Raw genomic sequence first — 18,418 nt, 5'->3', positions numbered from 1 at the left:
GTTATCAATATTGAAGGTGTCTGACAAAATGAAATAGAGAGACAAAAGAGAAGCTACTAGACAAAAAAAGTAGAATGACTTCTTTATGGAGAAGCATGTGAACCTAGACGCCATGAGCAGTAACCCGCCATGGTCATGAGCAGTAACCATCAACCTTTAGAGACTTGTCCACACATGCACGATCTCATTGGAATCTACAGCTGGCAGCAAACATAATTGTCCTTGCACACAGACGTCTCAACAGTGTTTCTACGAGTGATGGCCCGCCACCTTATACTGGTTTATCTGTTTAAAGCAACTAAATCAAGCATGTATCCTAAGACTGTCTTCAACAACCGTGATCCAAAATACAAGACCAATTCGTTCTTTGGGTAGCGCTACAGGGAAATGGTTCAATGCCTATTTTTTTTGTCTTCTCCAACAATAAGACCTAAAACACAACCATTTCTGTAAATGGGTCTCCAGGAGAGAAGATACTTAAATTTGGGTTTTGTCTCTCTTGGCACCTAAAATGGGTCTTCCATATAGGTACTCTTTTGGAGGCTATAGGTATTGTGTTAGAGACCCATTTTAGGTTTATGTTCCGCAATAGGTCTCCTATTGAAGACAGTCCTAAACGTACTTTTGCCTCCGCCTAACCATGTATCCTAACAATGGTCCCCCCCTCCTCCTAACAAAGGTCCCCCCCAAAAAATAAAGAAATCAAAGACTCAGATGGTTCAGTGACTCCGCTTCATTTTGAATATTCCGTATGCCTCTGCTTTCCGGATTCATTCATGAACGGTTTACATTGTTGCTTGCAAATACAGTAGACCAAAATTGATAAATTACCAAGAGAAATAGGTCGTAGCCTGGTAGGACTGAACTTTAGCTACTTCGCAATCTGTTGATTCATCTTCGTCATTGGATGGAAACCGTATCCTCAACTCACATGATTTTCAAACAAAGTGGGAGCCAATTGAAATCAAGAAATACAATGTACATGCTCTCCTCCGTAATAAACAACTAATAATGTCTCCATTTTATCAGTGGTGCCTCAGTTGCAGATTAGAAAAGTACACTCTGGCGTGCTTTCGTAGCGAATGGCTGGGCTTATCAGCAAGTGGTGGCGAAATTTCTTCCACACACTGAAAGAGTGAAAGTTACGTATGAACGATAGGCACAGCTACCTACTATCCTTCAGGTGTGAGGGACCAATCGAATCGATGCTCCCGTGTTGAAGGCACCATTGAAGTTTCATCTACCTTCAGTGTCCTCCTTTCCCACCATATTATCTCCTCTTCAGCCTCTCTCCGTCCTCTCCTTGCCTCCTCGACTCCAGGCGCTCAGTGTGCTGTGTGCTCTGGGTGCAATGGCGGAGGTGGCGGTCAGCATGGTGGTCGGGCCACTAGCTGTCCCCAGTGAAGGAGAAGGCATCCAGCTACCTCCTGGAGCAGTACAAGGTGATGGAGGGCATGGAGGAGCAGCACAAGATCCTCATGCGCAAGCTGCCTGCCATCCTCGACGTCATCACCGATGCCGAGGAGAAGGCGAGGCGCCGAGAAGGAGTGAAGGCGTGGCTCAAGGAGGTCAAGACGGTGGCGTATGAGGCGAATGAAGCCTTTGACGAGTTCAACTACAAGGCGCTCCGTCGTGAAGCCAAGGAGAAGGGGCACATCCGCAAGCTTGGCTTCGAGGGAGTGAAGCTCTTTCCTACTCACAACCGTGTTGCATTCCGTAATAGAATGGGCAACAAGCTTCGTAGGATCGTGCAGACCATTGATTTGTTGCTTGTGAAGGTTTCTAAGGCTTATTTTGCAGGTGAATACTCGGTCAATGATGCTTGGAACTTCAATGAGCTTGAGAAACAAATCACCAAGGGATATTTATGATCATTAATTAAACCTTCCTTCTGGACTCTGGAGGATGCGAGCTAGGTAGCATGCGGCTTGCAACCAGTGGCCATGTCATTTGCCACCAATTATATAGAAACTAGCGGGTAACCCCGCGCTTCGCGCGGGCAGGAGACTAACAATGTAGACAATGTATAACAGTTTTAGATCAGTCAATTATGATTTAAACACTCCATTTTAACACGTTGCACGGGCTAGAAATGCAGAAGCAATAAGTCGTCCTTTTATTGCCTAATAGCATATAAGCACGGACAAATGTGTGTGTATTTCCTCTTGCATACCAAGCCGCAAATAAAGTCCTGCGTACAAAGGTACTTGAGCAAACATACTGCTGTTACATATGAATAGCATAACCAAAATAGGTAAACTCGCTAAGCTGCTAAAAATTCGCTACCCTTGTCAAATTGGAGAAGCTGTGAAGCACACATGGTGGAAGGATGTCCTGACGATGATGCCAAGAGGTTGGAGCTATGAGCACTGTAAGCCTGGCATCTTGACCTGGAAAACACTATGAAAAACAAATACATGGGCAGTGGTTAATACCCAATGAATTGGATATATATGTGCAGAGGTAATTTACAAATATATGATGATGCCAAACATTCGAAGCAATGAAGGTAGATGAAGAAATCTGACCTCGGAGAGGAGTAGGCTCGCCGTGCACACGGTTGGAGTAGAATGGGCAGATGAAAGTACCAGATAAGCATGGAGCTGCCTTTCTCTCACTGACACTTGGTGCATTAAGTCTGCAGCTGATCATCCTGTCGAGCCTGTTGCAAGCCGAGCCAGGGCATATGAAGCTGAATCATGGAGGGGCGAGCAGCATTAGTGATTAGCTACAACAAAGAATAATTGGAACAACACGCATAAGGGGAGGGGTGAGCACTGAAATCTACGAAGTGGACACCTGGGAAAAAAGAAATCATTCTGTAGTAAGCATCAAAACCAAGATGAGGGGCAACAGGTTACTCTTGTGATCGTAGCCCAGGATGACTTTGTCGCAAATAAGAAGTTATGTAGTGTATGAGAAGGATCATCACAATTTTTTCTGTGCAGAGAAAATACATTGTCAAATTCAGTTCAGCAACTGAACAAAACATGTTTTTTCGGTGAACAAACATTGCGTTAGATTATCCGGTAGAAGATGAAATTGCACTGCAGCAATGAACAAAACTAATGGATATGACAGCTAACTGAAAGGAGAAAGTAATTTATTGGCTAATGGACAACTAACATCTATGTGTTTGAATGACATACACAAAGATTCGTTTTTCTGAATGCTCAGAGATGTAAATGAGCTTGCAGAACCAAAATGAGTAAACGTGATTTTCCTCGTGCCTGTCACATGATGCAGGAGGAGGTGGTAGACACTATCAGCGAGAGGTAGTGGCCCTGCAAATGAATTTTCATGTGCATATCAATATATCATATGGGAAAATTGAGGAAATAAAAAGAGAGAAAAAGGAGAGCCTACCTGCTGCTCGCATCTCCCTGGGCGACGGCGGAGGACGCTTGGTGCCTCCCTGTGCCTGCGGGCGGTGGGCGCGGCCGTCGCTGCTGCAGGAGTACGCGAGGACGAAGCTCCGCGAGGGAGATAGCCGGAGGCGGGCCAGCGCTGTTGCGGGGCCGCGGCGTGCCCCGGCCGCGTTGGTGCAGCGTGGCGCCGCGGCGCCCTGCGTGCCGCGCCGCGCGGCCGGGGGAGGGCGTAGGCGGGAGGGGAGGGGGGGGGGGCGCTCCGGCGTGGTGTCGTCGCAGCTGGCCGGAGGTGGGCCGGAGCGCCACCACGCCCTGCGGGCCGCGCAGCGTTCGGCGGAGGGCACAGGCAGTGGAGGTCGCAGACGGGGGAGAGGAAGAGCAGGCGGAGGCTGCGAGGTGGCGGTGCGCAGATGACGGATGCGATGGCGAGGCGAGGGAGAGAAAGAAGAGGAGGAAGGCTCGGGCAGGGATGGGGTTAAAACACCACCTCGGCGTCAGTAACTACGACACCAAGGTGTCACGATATACGGCGTCGAGCTGCTTGTCAAGTTATCATCACGTCTGCGTCGAGCTCAAGATCTCGGCGTCAGCAACGATGACGCCACGATGACGCCGAGAAGTGTAAACTTGGCGCCATCGACGATGGCTGAGTTAAGGATCCAGATTTTAAAATCTTAAAAAATTTCAAAAAATAACTAAAAAAATAAAAAATTCGGGCGGGCTCGCTGCTGTCACCGCGGCGTCGGCCGAGGCGCGTGTGCAGTTCACCTACATCATTCACCTGTGACCTAGCCATCCGGCGCTGTCCGTCGCGCGCCAACGGTGACGGCGAGGCGGTCCTCCGCCGCCTCCTTCCGCGCCGAGGCCGTGCGTGCTCTACTCCTACCAGCACGTTGCCACGGGCATCGCCGCGGGGCTCACGCCCGAGCATGCCTTTCACGCCGCGGCCCGGGAGGGCGTCCTGGCCATATGTACCTCGACCAGGCGCGGCAGCTGCACATCACCCGCGCTGGCTGCCGAGCTGCCGGACGCCCTCCGCGGATCCGTGCATGAGAGCGTGCAGGCGCAGCCACGCAGCGCAGGCCACCGCGCAGTCCAAATGGCTTCACCTTGTGCTCCGGTGTCCTAAAGTGGGCCGTTCAAACCCTGCGTCGTTGCACTGGGCTGCGCTTCCGTGGGCTGCCAAATTAGCATACGTGGGAAGAACAGAACGCAAGTGGGTGGACATGGACCACGTGCGCGTATTCATCCACGGGCTGGCAAGACAAAATGAGCAAGCGTAGCGGCCAAGTTGGCAAATGCCGCTTGTCCAGCAGTTTTGTCCAAGTTTGCAAATGCCAATTGGGGAGAGTAGTGGCCAAGGAACCATGAGTTCCAAAAGATGAACCAAATAATTAGCTAGCAAAAGAGAAACATGGCTGTTAGCAATAGCTGAGTAGATTTGTTCTTTTTTTTTGTTAAGGTAGTTCTGATGAAATTTGGAACCGGTTGAAAAAATTATTACTCTATATATAATAAGTCGTAAATTATAGGTCGCTTTGGCTTTGTACTAAACCAACCTTCTCCAACTTTAGCCACGTCTTTAAAGAATATATATTGACACCTGTAAGTTCGAATAAATGCAGTACTAGAACATATATATGTAATGAAATGAGAAAACAATCAATAAGAGTAATTTGATGTTAAATATGTTTCTATATCTTTTCTATAAACTTTCAAAATTAAAGAAATTTGATTTAGGACAACAACCTATAATTTTGGATGGAGAGGGTAAAAACCATAACTGATCATCGGCTGTAAATATTTAGTCCTCCATAACTACATGAATAAATAGCTTTGTTAGGCTCCACTTCTTGTGGCTAACAATTGTAGCAGCGACAAGAAGTGCAGCCAAGCACTCCTGGTATCGCTATAATATTCTCACCTACTCTATATGTTTGTCGAGATGCATTTTTATATAGACAGATTATACTACTCCCTTCATTTCAAATTATATGTTGTTTTGGTTTTTCTAGATGTATAGCTTTTGTTATACACTTATATATATATATATATATATATTAAAATTCAATTTTTTAAATAATTTGAATAGGAGAGAATACTATGTAAGTTTATGCTCGACAATTAGTAAAATCATACACATGTTTCTAGTACAAAGTCCATGACCGGATTATGCTGTTTTGTAACAATTGGTAAATATTGGAATATAAACAGTGAAGCTCAACGATTTTGAAGACCTTTTTTATTTATACTCAAATGTGCTTTTCGAGGGAGGAAACACTCAGTCAGTAAATGCCATTTTTTTCCATGTCATGTCAAAGCTAGCCTAAACAGCTCATAGCTCAATGGGGTCATATACCGACATCAAAGCCGTGCTCATTTTGCAGACCCATCCACCTCAGCCCTTTCCCCACCGTTATATATTGGTCCCACTCGCAGTCGCAGCTACCACCGCCTCGTGCTCGCCCACTTCCCACCTCACCCGGTGACCCTCACGGGCCCACACGCCGCACCACCCCGCCCCAATCCCTCCCTCTCTCTCACTTGACCCGGCCGACCGCGCGCCGCCACGCCATGGCTTCCTCCATCTCCACCGCCGCCAAGGCCTCCGCGGCCTTCGCTCACAAGGTCCGTCCTCTCCCCCCTTCCCTCTCTCCCTCCTCGCCCGCTCGCGCCCCGTTACTGACCGGCCCCCTTCCCTTTCCCGTCCCAGAAGGAGCTGGCCGCGCCGGCGCCGTCGCAGCACTGCGCGGGCTCGAGCCGCCGGACCAAGCCGTGCCGCGTGCGCGCCGTCGCCTCTCCCGCGCGCGCCCCCCGCGCCCCGTCGTCCACCGGCTCGGTACGCCCCCCTCTCCTCCCTGAATCCCGAACTGCTGTCGCTGTTGCTCTGCGCGCCGCGTTCGATTCACACACACACGAACTCGCGCGGCCGCCCCGCCCGCCTGCCCCTCTCCAGGTGAAGAGCGCGATGACGATGACGGAGAAGATCCTGGCGCGGGCGTCGGAGCGCGCGGCGCTGGAGCCCGGGGAGAACGTGTGGGTGGACGTCGACGTGCTCATGACGCACGACGTCTGCGGGCCCGGCACCATCGGCATCTTCAAGAACGAGTTCGGGGAGGACGCCAAGGTCTGGGACCGCGAGAAGGTCGTCATCATCCCGGACCACTACATCTTCACCAGCGACGAGCGCGCCAACCGCAATGTCGATATCATCAGGGACTTCTGTGTGGAGCAGAACATCAAGTACTTCTATGACATCAAGGACCTCAGCAATTTCAAGGTATGCCTCCCACTCCTTTGCTTCTCGGTTCATTTCAATTCATTCATATCTTAGCTTCTCTGCCTCATAGTACTAAAGTTTAGGTTCCTTCTAGTTTTTTCACCCTTCCGGAACAGTTTACATTTCAGAGTTGTTTGCAGGCTAATCCAGACTACAAAGGCGTCTGCCACGTCGCACTTGCTCAGGAAGGCCACTGCCGACCAGGCGAGGTACCTTGCTGTTTTTCAAGTATACAGGTCACCTGTGATTGTACAACATCAGCATGTTGGGGAGCGCTAACCTGCTCCAATTGCTGTCTAGGTTCTCCTGGGTACTGATTCTCATACATGCAATGCTGGAGCCTTCGGTCAATTTGCAACCGGAATTGGAAACACCGATGCAGGTTTTGTGTTGGGCACTGGAAAAGCTCTTCTCAAGGTATGCCCATGGTTCTTGTTACTCTCCGAAGGTAAAATTTTGAAATCAGTCTTACAGAACCAAAATCATAAAAGAAAAGAAAATAAAAGAAAAAAAGACAGGGTATACGCAAACTGAACTGTACCTCTATTTCTTCTATCGGTCAGGAGAGTGACAATTTTTTTATATATTACAAATCAAAGTTCAAGATAGATGAGAATCAATAAAATATTATTGTTGTTACACTGACTTGCATTTCATCAAAGGATAACAATAATAGAAATATTGAGTATTGTATCCAGTATTTCAGTTAGCACTACTTATGCATCAGTTATATTTATCTTATCGCATTGTCATATATTGTGGATACTGGATACTGGATACGCTTCACAGGCTTCAGTCAACTCCAGAAAAAGAATACAGTGTTTTGATCTGTTTTAATGTTCATTTCAGGTGCCCCCTACTATCAGGTTTGTATTAGACGGAGAAATGCCGCCTTATTTACTTGCGAAGGATCTGATTTTGCAAGTAAGCTTACAAGCTGTGCTAAATTTGTTCCTTTCTTAGGATCTACCTGTAATCGGGACTTCTTATTCTTGTTAATTGCTACTTACAGATTATTGGTGAGATTTCAGTATCTGGTGCAACCTACAAATCAATGGAGTTTGTTGGATCAACTGTAGAAAGTCTAACTGTGCGTTTCCTGCTCAAGATTATCTTAATTAATTGCCACACTTCGTAACATTGAACTTAGTCCTTTTCACACACTTGCTAGATGGAAGAGCGTATGACACTATGCAACATGGTTATTGAAGCTGGTGGAAAGAACGGTGTTGTGCCTGCTGATGAAACTACATTTAAATACCTTGAGGCACAAAACTAGTCCCCTTGAAATGCTCATAATAAAGCTGGACCAATATGCTTTTCTTTCATAACATTCCAATAACTTTGAGAGAGTGCTCAGAACAATTTGCAAAAATGAGCTTCTACTGTTTAGTTTGTAGAATAGTTCTGACATCATTGTTGTTATGCTGGTATACTGCAGGGTAAGACATCAATTGATTATGAACCTGTCTACAGTGATGCTCAGGCCAGGTGACTATAGGCTGTCCCTGCTTTTCTTGACCTTTAGCTCATGTTATGTATGCATCTATGTGCATGTTTTCAGTTTTAAAGTTATTTGCCTTACAGATCACGAGTCCTTGTTAGACAACATCAAACTTCGAAAGTAAATGGATAAAAGATACACCACTAGTTTTTCCATATTCTCTTATCTCTTGTCTTTAAAAGTTGATTATGTTATGCACATACAAGAAGTACAATTTGTTGTCTAATTCTTTCCTTCCAGACATTTGGCTCTGTAGTCTCTGTGTGATCATCTTTTTTTTGAGCGAGAATACAGCAGGGGAAGCCCCCACTGTAAGATTTTTTTTATTAAATAAAAAAGAGGAAAAAGGAACAAGCCTGTACAACTATACAACAGACACCAAAACAGAAAGAGCAACAGGTCTAAGGATGATGGAAGAAGAAGAAACTAAGCTAGGGAGTCTATACAAAGAGAGAGCCGGTCGTTTAGCATCACTGAATCTCAAAGCTTGCAGTTTAGCTTCCTCCATGAATAGCCTCTTCCAAGAACTAAAGGAGGGACATCCTCTATCAAAGATGAAGTCATTTCTTTGCTTCCAAATTTGCCTCTGTGTGATCATCTGATACGGCTTGCGCATGATTTATTGCTTATTTTATTTGATTGCCTTTGTTCCCAGATTTTTTAGTGACTACCGTTTCGATGTATCAAAACTGGAGCCAGTAGTTGCCAAGGTTTGTTGATGTAGTATTTTGCAATCTTCATCTTTTGTTGATTTTCCTATAAAAACGAAGCAATAATAACTGTCTTGAATCTGCAGCCACATTCGCCCGACAACCGTGCTCTAGCAAGAGAATGCAAGGATGTCAAGATCGACCGAGTCTATATTGGTTCTTGCACTGGTGGTAAGACTGAGGACTTCCTTGCTGCTGCAAAGGTGTTCTTAGCCTCGGTAAGAAGCTTGAATCCTATCATGGTGTACGTACTTGTTATCTTTCAGACCTCCTATCCCATGGCTACTTGACTTACTGGAAACTTTTTCTTTTTAATCCAGGGAAAGAAGGTTAAAGTTCCCACATTTCTTGTCCCTGCTACACAAAAGGTGACATTTAGAATAAAAATATTCCAATGTGATCACCATGTAGAGTGTAGACTTGTTCATAATTTGGAAATATTGTGATAAATCTCTGCAGGTGTGGATGGACGTATATAGCCTCCCTGTACCAGGATCTGGTGGCAAAACTTGCTCCCAGATATTTGAGGAGGCTGGTTGTGATACACCAGCAAGTCCTAGCTGTGGTGCTTGTTTGGGTGGCCCTCGTGATACATATGCACGGATGAATGAACCTATGGTAAGTATCACATGCAAATCTAGAAGCATTTCTATATAATAGGCATGGTACTTAGTATATACCTAGGGTGGGGAACTATGGTTCTAGTGCACAAATTAGTATGTTGCTATGTTATCTTAACTATTGAATGATAAAGCTCTGCCTGTTACCTTAAAAAGCAAAGAACTATCAAATGATAAAATATATCTTGTGCACATACAAATTTCACACTCTGACTGGCTAACTGATGCGCAAATTATGCTTACTTGGGTACATAACTGTACCTCCATCTCAGTTATGTGCTAGGTTGCTGTTCTAATGTTGTTACTGAATAGTTATGGCTGTAATCACTAAACAATAATGCACCCTGTGCAGATTTAGCACTAGCACCTTCTTATTACTACTAGACCCCTCCGCCCTCCTGTTGGGGGATGCATATTCTTTTTCCTTTCTTTTTTTTTCTCTACGTGTATAGATGCTATCAATGCCAGTTGAAACTACAAGTATTGTAGAATTTTTTGTCATTGATTGAAGTCCTTCAGTCTGTGAAGGAAAACAAGTACTCTGAAATTCTAGTATGTTGACATGTGCGGCTTTGATGAGATGAATTTAACATATGGATCTGGTAACCTGGATGCAGGTCTGCGTGTCCACTACGAACAGGAACTTCCCAGGCAGGATGGGGCACAAGGAAGGGCAGATCTACCTGGCGTCCCCCTACACCGCCGCCGCCTCGGCCCTGACGGGGTACGTCACGGACCCCAGGGACTTCCTCATGTAACCATCTTGAAACAACAGAGATCATGATGTAACACAGTTACACAGTGCGTGTAGGCTGTACTGCGGTTTTTTTTATATATATATAATGTACTGCTGTTTTTCGTGTTGAACCTTAGTTTAGGCATGTCTTTCGTTGAGGAATAAACTGCATGTCGGGAGGTTCGCATGTAAGGTTTTTCATTATTACAGTGTACTACCAAGAATATACTTGACTGTTTCAAGGAAAATACATTCTTGTGGTTCATACAAAAGGTAGTTCCTAGACTCCCTACTTCTTACAAAAGGCCTGTTGAGAGATCTTGTGGTTCACACTGGATGCTTTTCTTACAATGAATATGAGAAAGAAGCTCAACTGATCTTTCATATTCTGCATGTCAATGCTCTGTACTAGGTGCGAATGTCATATTGTGAGTATTAATAATCAACCCTATATAAATGACAGAATCTATAGCCTAGTTGGAAGGCTAATATATACACTCCATACATCATGTTACTCATGAGAAGAAAGGAAAACATGCGCCTTTCATCCAGGAGCAGGATCCCCTGTGGAATCCTGCTGGGGTTTTGCAGTCTGTCATGCTTCCCACGGAACCCACTTCTATCTTGCAAGCCATTGCAATTCTACTAGTAGCATACTTTTTTTTTTGGAAAGTACTAGCTAGTAGCATAATCTTGACTGACATTCACAGATGATATAGCGTACTCTCTTCTGGGTGTCACCACAAGCCTAATGACACACCCGGGATATATACTTCCTCATCAATCCTAATTATATATACCTCTTGTTACCGTATTTGGTGAGTGGTATGCAGGCCCAATCTGCCATCAATGTAAAGGAACATGGGAAAGGAAACACATGCATTTAGTTTATAATAGGTTTGATTTAGAGCAAAAGTCACTGACAAAGTAGCAGTTTCTTGGACATTGACAAAATGTGTACTTGTCATCTACATGACACCACTTTGATGAGCAATGATCACTGATAACATATAGTAACAAGACCAGCAAGTACTAGTAAGCCAAGGTGCCAAACAAACCTAGGTTCCACAAGATTACATACACAAAACAACTAACACTTATCTTGATGTGCTAAGGATAGCCTAAACCATACTGTATAATTAGGTACCGTAGAATATGCAGTACCACCAAGTTGTTTGTGCATGACATATTGCACCTCCTTTATAGCAATCAGGCACCTTCAAGTCAACATAGAATCCTGAAAATATGGAACCACCTGCTGATCCAATAATCCAGTTTCAATAGAATAGCTGCTGCAAATCCCACTCCAAAGCCCACACCAACGAAGAGAAACAAAACAACATCGACACCATGAGAGGAGCTTTTCAGATGTGCTTCACTTGGAATATCCGAAGGGCCACATTTTTTGGATAGAGGGGGTCCACAGAGTCCTACATTGCCATCAAATGAGCTATTCTGGAACTGTCGTCGAATTGACGTGATTGTGGTATCCTTCCATCCAATTGGTTATTGCTCAAATTCAAGATGCTAAGGAAGGTGAGATCAGTTAGCTCTTGTGGAATCTCACCTGATAACATGTTTGAAGACAAGTCCAGGGATTCCAAAGCAATTATGCTGCCAAGTTGGGGTGGAATTTCTCCCGTGAAGGCATTGTGAGACATGTTAAGTACATGTAGTGAAACTAGATTTCCAATCGACATAGGAACACTACCTTCTAGTGCATTATCTGATAGGTCTATTGATGTTAAGGTAGTTAAGATCCTTTCAAAGGTCATGGTCAACCCTTTGTATGATATTGTGATAGAGTCTTGGTAAAGTACTCCGTATGTTTGGATGATATATGATATCTCCACTATTGTTATCCTGCCTCATTGATTTCAAATTTTCAAACCATTGCGGATGCAATTTTCCAGAGAAATTGTTTGAGGCCAGATCAATGATTTGCAAGCTTGAGAAGTGTCGTCCTCTGTATTTTTCATCTTCAAGATGACCTATTGAACCATGGAACTTGTTGGATCTCAAGATAAGGACACGAAGATTCAAAAGGCTCCCTAGCCAGGATGGAAAAGTGTCTGTAATTTGATTCCTTCCGAGGTCAAGAACCTCTAAGTCAGCGCATTTAGAGAGTGTCCTTGGAAGCTGACCTTCAATCTTATTGCCATTCAAATTTATTGTCTCGATAGGACATCCAATTGAAATATTGGAAGGTAGCATCCCTTTGAATTGATTCTCCCTCAAATTTATTATGCTCAGACTATTTTCCATCAAGCATCGTGGTAATAGTCCACTAAAGTTGTTATACGATAAGTCAAGAACTTTCCAAAGGTGAATGGCAAATTGAACGTGGCAAATAACCACTTATATTATTGTGTGACAACATAAGATACGCAGTGGAGCTAAGGTATAACGTGAAGTTTGGAAGAAGGGAAGAGAAACTATTATTTGAATAATCCAATATTTAGCTAATGAGTATGGCATAGGAATCAACCCCTGAAGCCTGTTGGAGCTAAGATTGAAACTATAATAGAAGGTGTTACTGAATGGGATAACAAATGAATTGAGTTCCATACCAGTGAACATGTTGTCTGCAAGACTTATCCACATGGGGTCATAATTCCATCTCTCCCATATCCAACTTGGTATATCCCCGCTGATTTTATTACTTGAAAGGTCTAGATAACTCATGTGCTTGGCATGCATTATTAACTTTGGTATTTTTATCATATTGCAACTAGCAAGACCTAGCTCCACAAGCTGATAGGGATAGGTGGATAAAGAATTATTAATGCCTTCCCCTTCTATTACAGTCAGCTTATTGTATGATAGAAATAAAGAAGTGAGGTTCTTCCCCCATAGTGACGCAAGATCCACTGAGCCCATTAAGTTGTTGCCCTCAATATTGAGATCCTTCAAATTTGGGAGTACCAACAATGACTGGGGGATTTGCCGTGTCAGATTATTCATTTCCAAGTATACACTCTTCAAGCATGAAGATGCAGCATCGAATTCATTTATGGGACCAGAAAGTTGGTTTTCTGAAAGATCTAAGTAGCCTAGAGCTGGAAGAGTGAAAAGAGATGTTGGGATTTCTCCTGCACAAAGAAAATAAATTTAGTTACACTGTGGATTTCTAAATACTTTTTACAAGTATACACCTAAATAAATCTATAACTAAGTTATACATGATCCAATGAGTATGAAATTTTTACTACAGTTCAAGCATACAATAATTAGCCCAACATAAAAATTTCACCACAATTGGATTATAGAAACTGCAGCTATGAATTAATTATAGAAAAGCATAGATCCAAAGCTATAACAAAAAAAATTTGTACTAAAGCATATCATATTATATGGTCACTGTGTAGATCTACTCATGTGGAGTCCAATAAAATTGGAATTTTTTCATTTTATGATTTTTCTGTAATTTACTATGATTTTTTCAAAGATTCGTCCGAAATAAATAAAAAAGAAAAAGACAAAATCGTCTTTGAAAACCGCTTATAACGGGTCAGGGAGGTAAAACGAACAGTTTTAAAAGTTCAGGGAGGTGGTTTACCCGGTTTAAAAGCATCTCCAAGAGTTGCCTAAATCCATTCCTAATCCTTTGTTTTTAGGAAGATGAGAAAAAATATCTCTCCAACAACTCCTAATCCATCCTCCTAATCTTTTAGAACTTGGGAAAAGTCACCCTGTTCCGCGTAAAGTTACGCGCTTTCGAATCATGCGTATCTTCTCTCACCCAACGTGTTTGTCGGTCAATCTAAAGGTGGAAGGGCGTCGAAAGAATAAAGAGTAGGAAAGGGTTCCAGATACAAATGTAGAGAGAAAGAATATATAAAAATGGTTATGATAATTTAGAAATAGTATATGATTCCTGATGTAAAATTGTCTTCTGTATTTTAGGAGTGGATTATTAGAAACTCTTGGAGATGACCTTTTTTGTTCTTTTTAATACTTTTTTAGGAGTTGTAAAACACCATGTTTTTAGAAAGAAAATATTAGGTACTCTTGGAGAATATGGAATTTTTCCCTTCGAAAAAAACATGAGGATAATGAAGGAGACCAACACTGAACTATGGGCCGAGATTTCCCGCCTTTAATTTTCCTTTTTTTTCTTCTAATATTTCAATTAATTATTAATCATTTAAATGTTTTATGTATTTTATAGACCAAAGGCTAAGATTTATTTAAAATATTAGCTCCTATGAGGTATTGGGAATATATTCGGTATATTTTTTATTTGATTTTCGAAATGATACTGACCGATGTTTCTGATTCGGGTTTTTAAAGATCTGGAACCATTCGACGTATATATTAGTAAAAAGAGGAGAATTGATCCTGTTTATAAAAGAAACCAAGCCTGGAAATCGTCCAACAAAGGACCTCAGCCTTATCTCGAAAGCTTAGATCAACCACGAGACAAAAACCTCGTCAAAGCACCAAACAGCTACCACGCACGGTCAAATACGAAGTCTACCACTAAGATCCTTGCTCTATCCACTGTCCACGACTAATCACAACTATGAGTCATCGTTGTTGAGCTCGTTGACATCTTAACACAGTAGCTCCAACTTCTCAACAAAGATGTAATTAGGTGCCACCACCAGCCGAGGAACTAAGCACGATGCAAGAAGTACAAGACCATGCCTCCAGGAAGGTCACGGTGCTAACGACACCGCCATCGCCAGCCCACAAATAGGTTAGGTTTTCCCCTATTAAAACTCAGCAGGGCTGGGCAGGGTGGATGCCTCCCAGGAGAAAGCGGCGCCCAGAGACGTCGCTGTCCGAGCTTTCAACCTGACCTCAACCTACCAACCCCCGTAGAACGCAGCTGAGGCACAGTCACGCCAGCAGCGAGGCTGCGCACCATCAGCTGGGAGCACCCTCAACGGAAGACTGAGTGCAAGACAAAGCAGGGGCACGAAGAACTTAATGGAGACCACGAAATTGACGCGCAGCTGCTCGGCCTCACTGCCGGATAAACAGCACCACCTGCTGCAGGAGTAAGCAGCACCACCGACATTGCCACCCCTGAAAGGTTGCAGCATCACCATGCTTCTCCGGCTTCTTATAAGATCCGGCCACCAACACGCAGATCTGGCCTCCAACGCCACACCATCCAGATCCACGTCACCATGCCAAGCCTCATCGGTTGGCCGAGTCATCGACCACCGCGCTCACCATGTGTTGCTGGCCAACTCGCGCACAACCCGCTTGCTGCTGTGCTGCCGCGTCTAGAGCTCGCAAGCAAGGCACGGGCACGCCGCCCGCGCGATCTCTGCGTCGCCACCCATGCGGGTTCTGTGGCTCGAGCTCCACCGCTGCTGCCCAGGCCGATATTGCCGGAATCAAGCTCCAACCCACCGGATATGGCCGCCCCTCGCAGATCCGGCCGGGGGAAAAGTGGATCCACCCGCCGGAGCCAAAAGAGCCGCCACCACTGTCACTGGAGCTTGCTTGGACCTCAAAAAAACTGCCACTGCCATCCTCGTGGGCGCACGAGCCTCTGGCGACCCGCTTGGGCGGCAGCGAGGCAGGGGAGGGAGGTGATGTGGGCACCAGCGCTGGGGATTGAGGTTTCCGCCCCGAGGAGCGATGCGGGGGCCAGTTTGTCCTAATTCGGTTTCCAGGTTGAAAAATGGAACTGGCCTAATAAATTAACTGCATGGTTATTTGCATCACAGAAGGAATCATTTTGGACCAACCCCCCCAAAAATTATGCATTAGCTATACCATAACCCCTTGAATCCCTTCCACTTTGCAATCACCGTAGCACATAATGCATTGCCCCTCCAAGGACATACTATGCTTGCATAAGGAATTACATTCTACGCAAAACAATGAATGATGCACATTGAAATTTAGTCCTAGTTTATCCTTTCACACTCAAACCTATTCATATAAATTTCATAAGGTTTGGTTTTAAACAACCAAATTTCTACATCAATGCACTGGCTCTATTACTGTAGTTCAATACAAGATCAGAAGAATCAGTATAGGAAACACAAACAAAAAGAGCAATTTAGGAGTTCCAAATAGTACGGAGTGAGCTTTTATTTACAAAAACTAGGTGTAAATGAGCGAGTGAGCTAACCGTACCGCTGAGATGATTTCCGTCAAGCCGCAGCTCAGTCAACTGAGTCAAATTAGCAATTGTACTTGGTATTCTGCCAGAAAGACCCATAGAATGTAGTACAAGTGATTCCAGCTTCTTCAGTGCGCCAACTTCATGTGGTATTGGGCCTATTGGCCGAGAACTCCGACAATTCAGGATGTGCAATCTTTCCAAGTTAGTCATATTCCCAATAGCAGATGGAATAGCAAAGAAGCTATCATAGCACTCGATTTTGAGAAATTTTAGGTCTATAATATTGGTAATTGATGATAATGTTTGTGTTGTGAGGTTGCTCTCAGAAATGACTAAACTTGTTAAGTTTTTGAGATTTCCAATGGATGAAGGTATTGTCATGGACAAGTCGCAGTTGTTGAACTCCAAGCTTCTCAGGTTCTTGATGCCTCCAAACCAAGAAAAGAGTGACTCCAATTGTCTTGGTGAATCTAGGTGTGTCACGAACAATCTGCGCAAGGATGCAAGCATACCAAATGAATAGAGGAAATCCGTGGAAATAATTTTTCCATCAATAGACAATTCTGTTAATGCCTTGAAACCACTACAATAGCTTGATTTAACATAGGTAATGTTGGTCCAGTCTATCCATAGTGTTTCTAAAGAAGCTGCATTAGAAAAGTTTGGTAGGTGGCCTGAGAGATCTGGATTCCAGGACAAGTCGAGTACCCTTAGATTTTTTGATAGAAACGTTCCTCGAGGAAACCACCCTTGGAGATTAATACAAGAAAGTTGGAGCACTCTTAAATTGGGAAAATTCATGAGAAACTCAGGAAATGGACCGGGGGTGATACCATCATTCCCACTGAGGTTGATCACTGCCAGAGACTTCAACCTTGAGAGAGAGCTATCAATATTACCTTGGAGGTCACAGTACCCCAAGCTAAGAACCCGCAGATGTGGCACAGATTTAGCTAGAGCTTTGAAGCAATCTTGTACAGATGAAGATATACTCACAAGATCAAGGTAAAGCTCTGTCAAATTGCTCAGATTCGCCACTATGTTGAGGAAATAGGGTACCGAGAGGCCATAATTAGGTGCAACGGAGATGGCATCGATATCATAGTCGTCTTCTGCGTCTTCAATATCATTAGAACGATACGAAATGTCCAAGGAGATAAGGTTTGTGAGTTTGCTAATGCCAATAGGTACCTGACCGCTGATTCCTGAACTGGAGAGGTTGAGGTGCCTGAGCAAAACGAGCCTCTCCAAACCAACTGATGGGATGTCGTATCCCCTAAAATTGTTCATGCTCAGGTCGAGCATCCTGAGGGAGGTGAGATTAAACAGCACGGGGTGAATTCCATCACTGTTCAATCGAAACCCACTGAGGTCGAGAGCTGTGACGACATGATGGCCTGAGGAGGAGTTGCTGCAGCCGACGCCCTCCCAGAGACAGCAGTCCGTGCCAGGTTTCCACGACGGAAGAGTGGTGGTGGACTCCAAGTCATATGGGAACCTTCCGTTTGGGTGGAAGCTGAAAGACTGCTTGAGTGTAAGCAGAGTGTTTGCCTGATCTGGACGGCATAGCCAAGGAGCAGAGTGGTGGCGAGTGAGGTTGGCATGCCCGTGAGGATGGACACCGGAGGCGGAGGCGGCATGTGTGTGGAAGTGGAGGAGCTGTACGAGACAGAGCAGCAATGGCGTCCAACCAATGCAACTGGAAGCCATTTTTGCATGCTAGGCTACTGTCTAGCTGGTAACACAAGGATGGCATATTTGCATTTGTAATTGAAGTTGATAGTCTTGTTCAAGTTTCCAAGTCATCGTCGGTCATCGCACGCGCACTACACCCACAATGGCATGCTGCACATTCATGTGCGTGGTGGATCGTGAACTGAAAGCACTCCACTAGTGTATTACTTTCTCTTTGTTTAATTTGACTCAGTGGAAACAGTTGAATGACCACATTAACATTAATCATCACTCCATGCACGGCCCCTTTCCTTTTCTTCATAAGGTCCTAATCGGCGGCTAGTTTCGGGCACCGAGTCAAAGTCTTGTTTTCTCTTTTCATACACAGAGGAACTATCGTACCTGTTGCCTTTTCCCGCTTCTAAATTCACAATA

General features: G+C 44.4%; 2 protein-coding genes and 2 pseudogenes across 2 annotated transcripts; 2 read left to right on the top strand and 2 right to left on the bottom strand.

The window, feature by feature from the left end:
- The first annotated feature begins 1,351 nt into the window (after positions 1-1,351).
- Positions 1,352-2,075, top strand: LOC136462630 (putative disease resistance protein RGA4; annotated as a pseudogene).
- A 3,781-nt stretch (positions 2,076-5,856) lies between these two features.
- LOC136466568 (3-isopropylmalate dehydratase large subunit, chloroplastic-like) lies at positions 5,857-10,602 on the top strand. The gene is made up of 14 exons (XM_066465014.1): positions 5,857-5,996; positions 6,082-6,207; positions 6,325-6,648; positions 6,789-6,857; positions 6,949-7,065; positions 7,498-7,572; positions 7,661-7,738; positions 7,820-7,915; positions 8,090-8,139; positions 8,808-8,862; positions 8,949-9,080; positions 9,183-9,230; positions 9,322-9,480; positions 10,100-10,602. Exons 1-14 carry the CDS (start codon positions 5,943-5,945, stop codon positions 10,238-10,240), a joined length of 1,524 nt encoding a protein of 507 aa, XP_066321111.1. The 5' UTR covers positions 5,857-5,942; the 3' UTR covers positions 10,241-10,602.
- Positions 10,603-10,825: 223 nt separating this feature from the next.
- Positions 10,826-12,452, bottom strand: LOC136462628 (receptor-like protein 9DC1; annotated as a pseudogene).
- A 124-nt stretch (positions 12,453-12,576) lies between these two features.
- Positions 12,577-18,031, bottom strand: LOC136465106 (receptor-like protein 50). The gene is made up of 3 exons (XM_066463973.1): positions 17,613-18,031; positions 16,321-17,537; positions 12,577-13,310 (listed from the first exon to the last, which is right to left on the bottom strand). Exons 1-3 carry the CDS (start codon positions 18,017-18,019, stop codon positions 12,577-12,579), a joined length of 2,358 nt encoding a protein of 785 aa, XP_066320070.1. The 5' UTR covers positions 18,020-18,031.
- Between the last annotated feature and the right edge of the window lie 387 nt (positions 18,032-18,418).

Source organism: Miscanthus floridulus, chromosome 7 (genome assembly GCF_019320115.1).
Source record: "Miscanthus floridulus cultivar M001 chromosome 7, ASM1932011v1, whole genome shotgun sequence".
Lineage (NCBI taxonomy): Eukaryota > Viridiplantae > Streptophyta > Magnoliopsida > Poales > Poaceae > Miscanthus > Miscanthus floridulus.
This window is presented reverse-complemented; position numbering and strand designations above follow the sequence as displayed.

Bases quoted from the DNA above. Each gene is read 5' to 3' on its own strand.
- LOC136466568 (XM_066465014.1), top strand. From the start codon at position 5,943: ATGGCTTCCTCCATCTCCACCGCCGCCAAGGCCTCCGCGGCCTTCGCT. The intron at 7,066-7,497 runs GTATGCCCATGG...TGTTCATTTCAG, and splicing joins CTGGAAAAGCTCTTCTCAAG to GTGCCCCCTACTATCAGGTT. The intron at 9,231-9,321 runs GTGACATTTAGA...AAATCTCTGCAG, and splicing joins TTGTCCCTGCTACACAAAAG to GTGTGGATGGACGTATATAG.
- LOC136465106 (XM_066463973.1), bottom strand. From the start codon at position 18,019: ATGGCTTCCAGTTGCATTGGTTGGACGCCATTGCTGCTCTGTCTCGTA. The intron at 17,538-17,612 runs GCTCGACCTGAG...CGTTTTGCTCAG, and splicing joins AATCTCACCTCCCTCAGGAT to GCACCTCAACCTCTCCAGTT. The intron at 13,311-16,320 runs GTACGGTTAGCT...TTCTTTGTGCAG, and splicing joins TGACGGAAATCATCTCAGCG to GAGAAATCCCAACATCTCTT.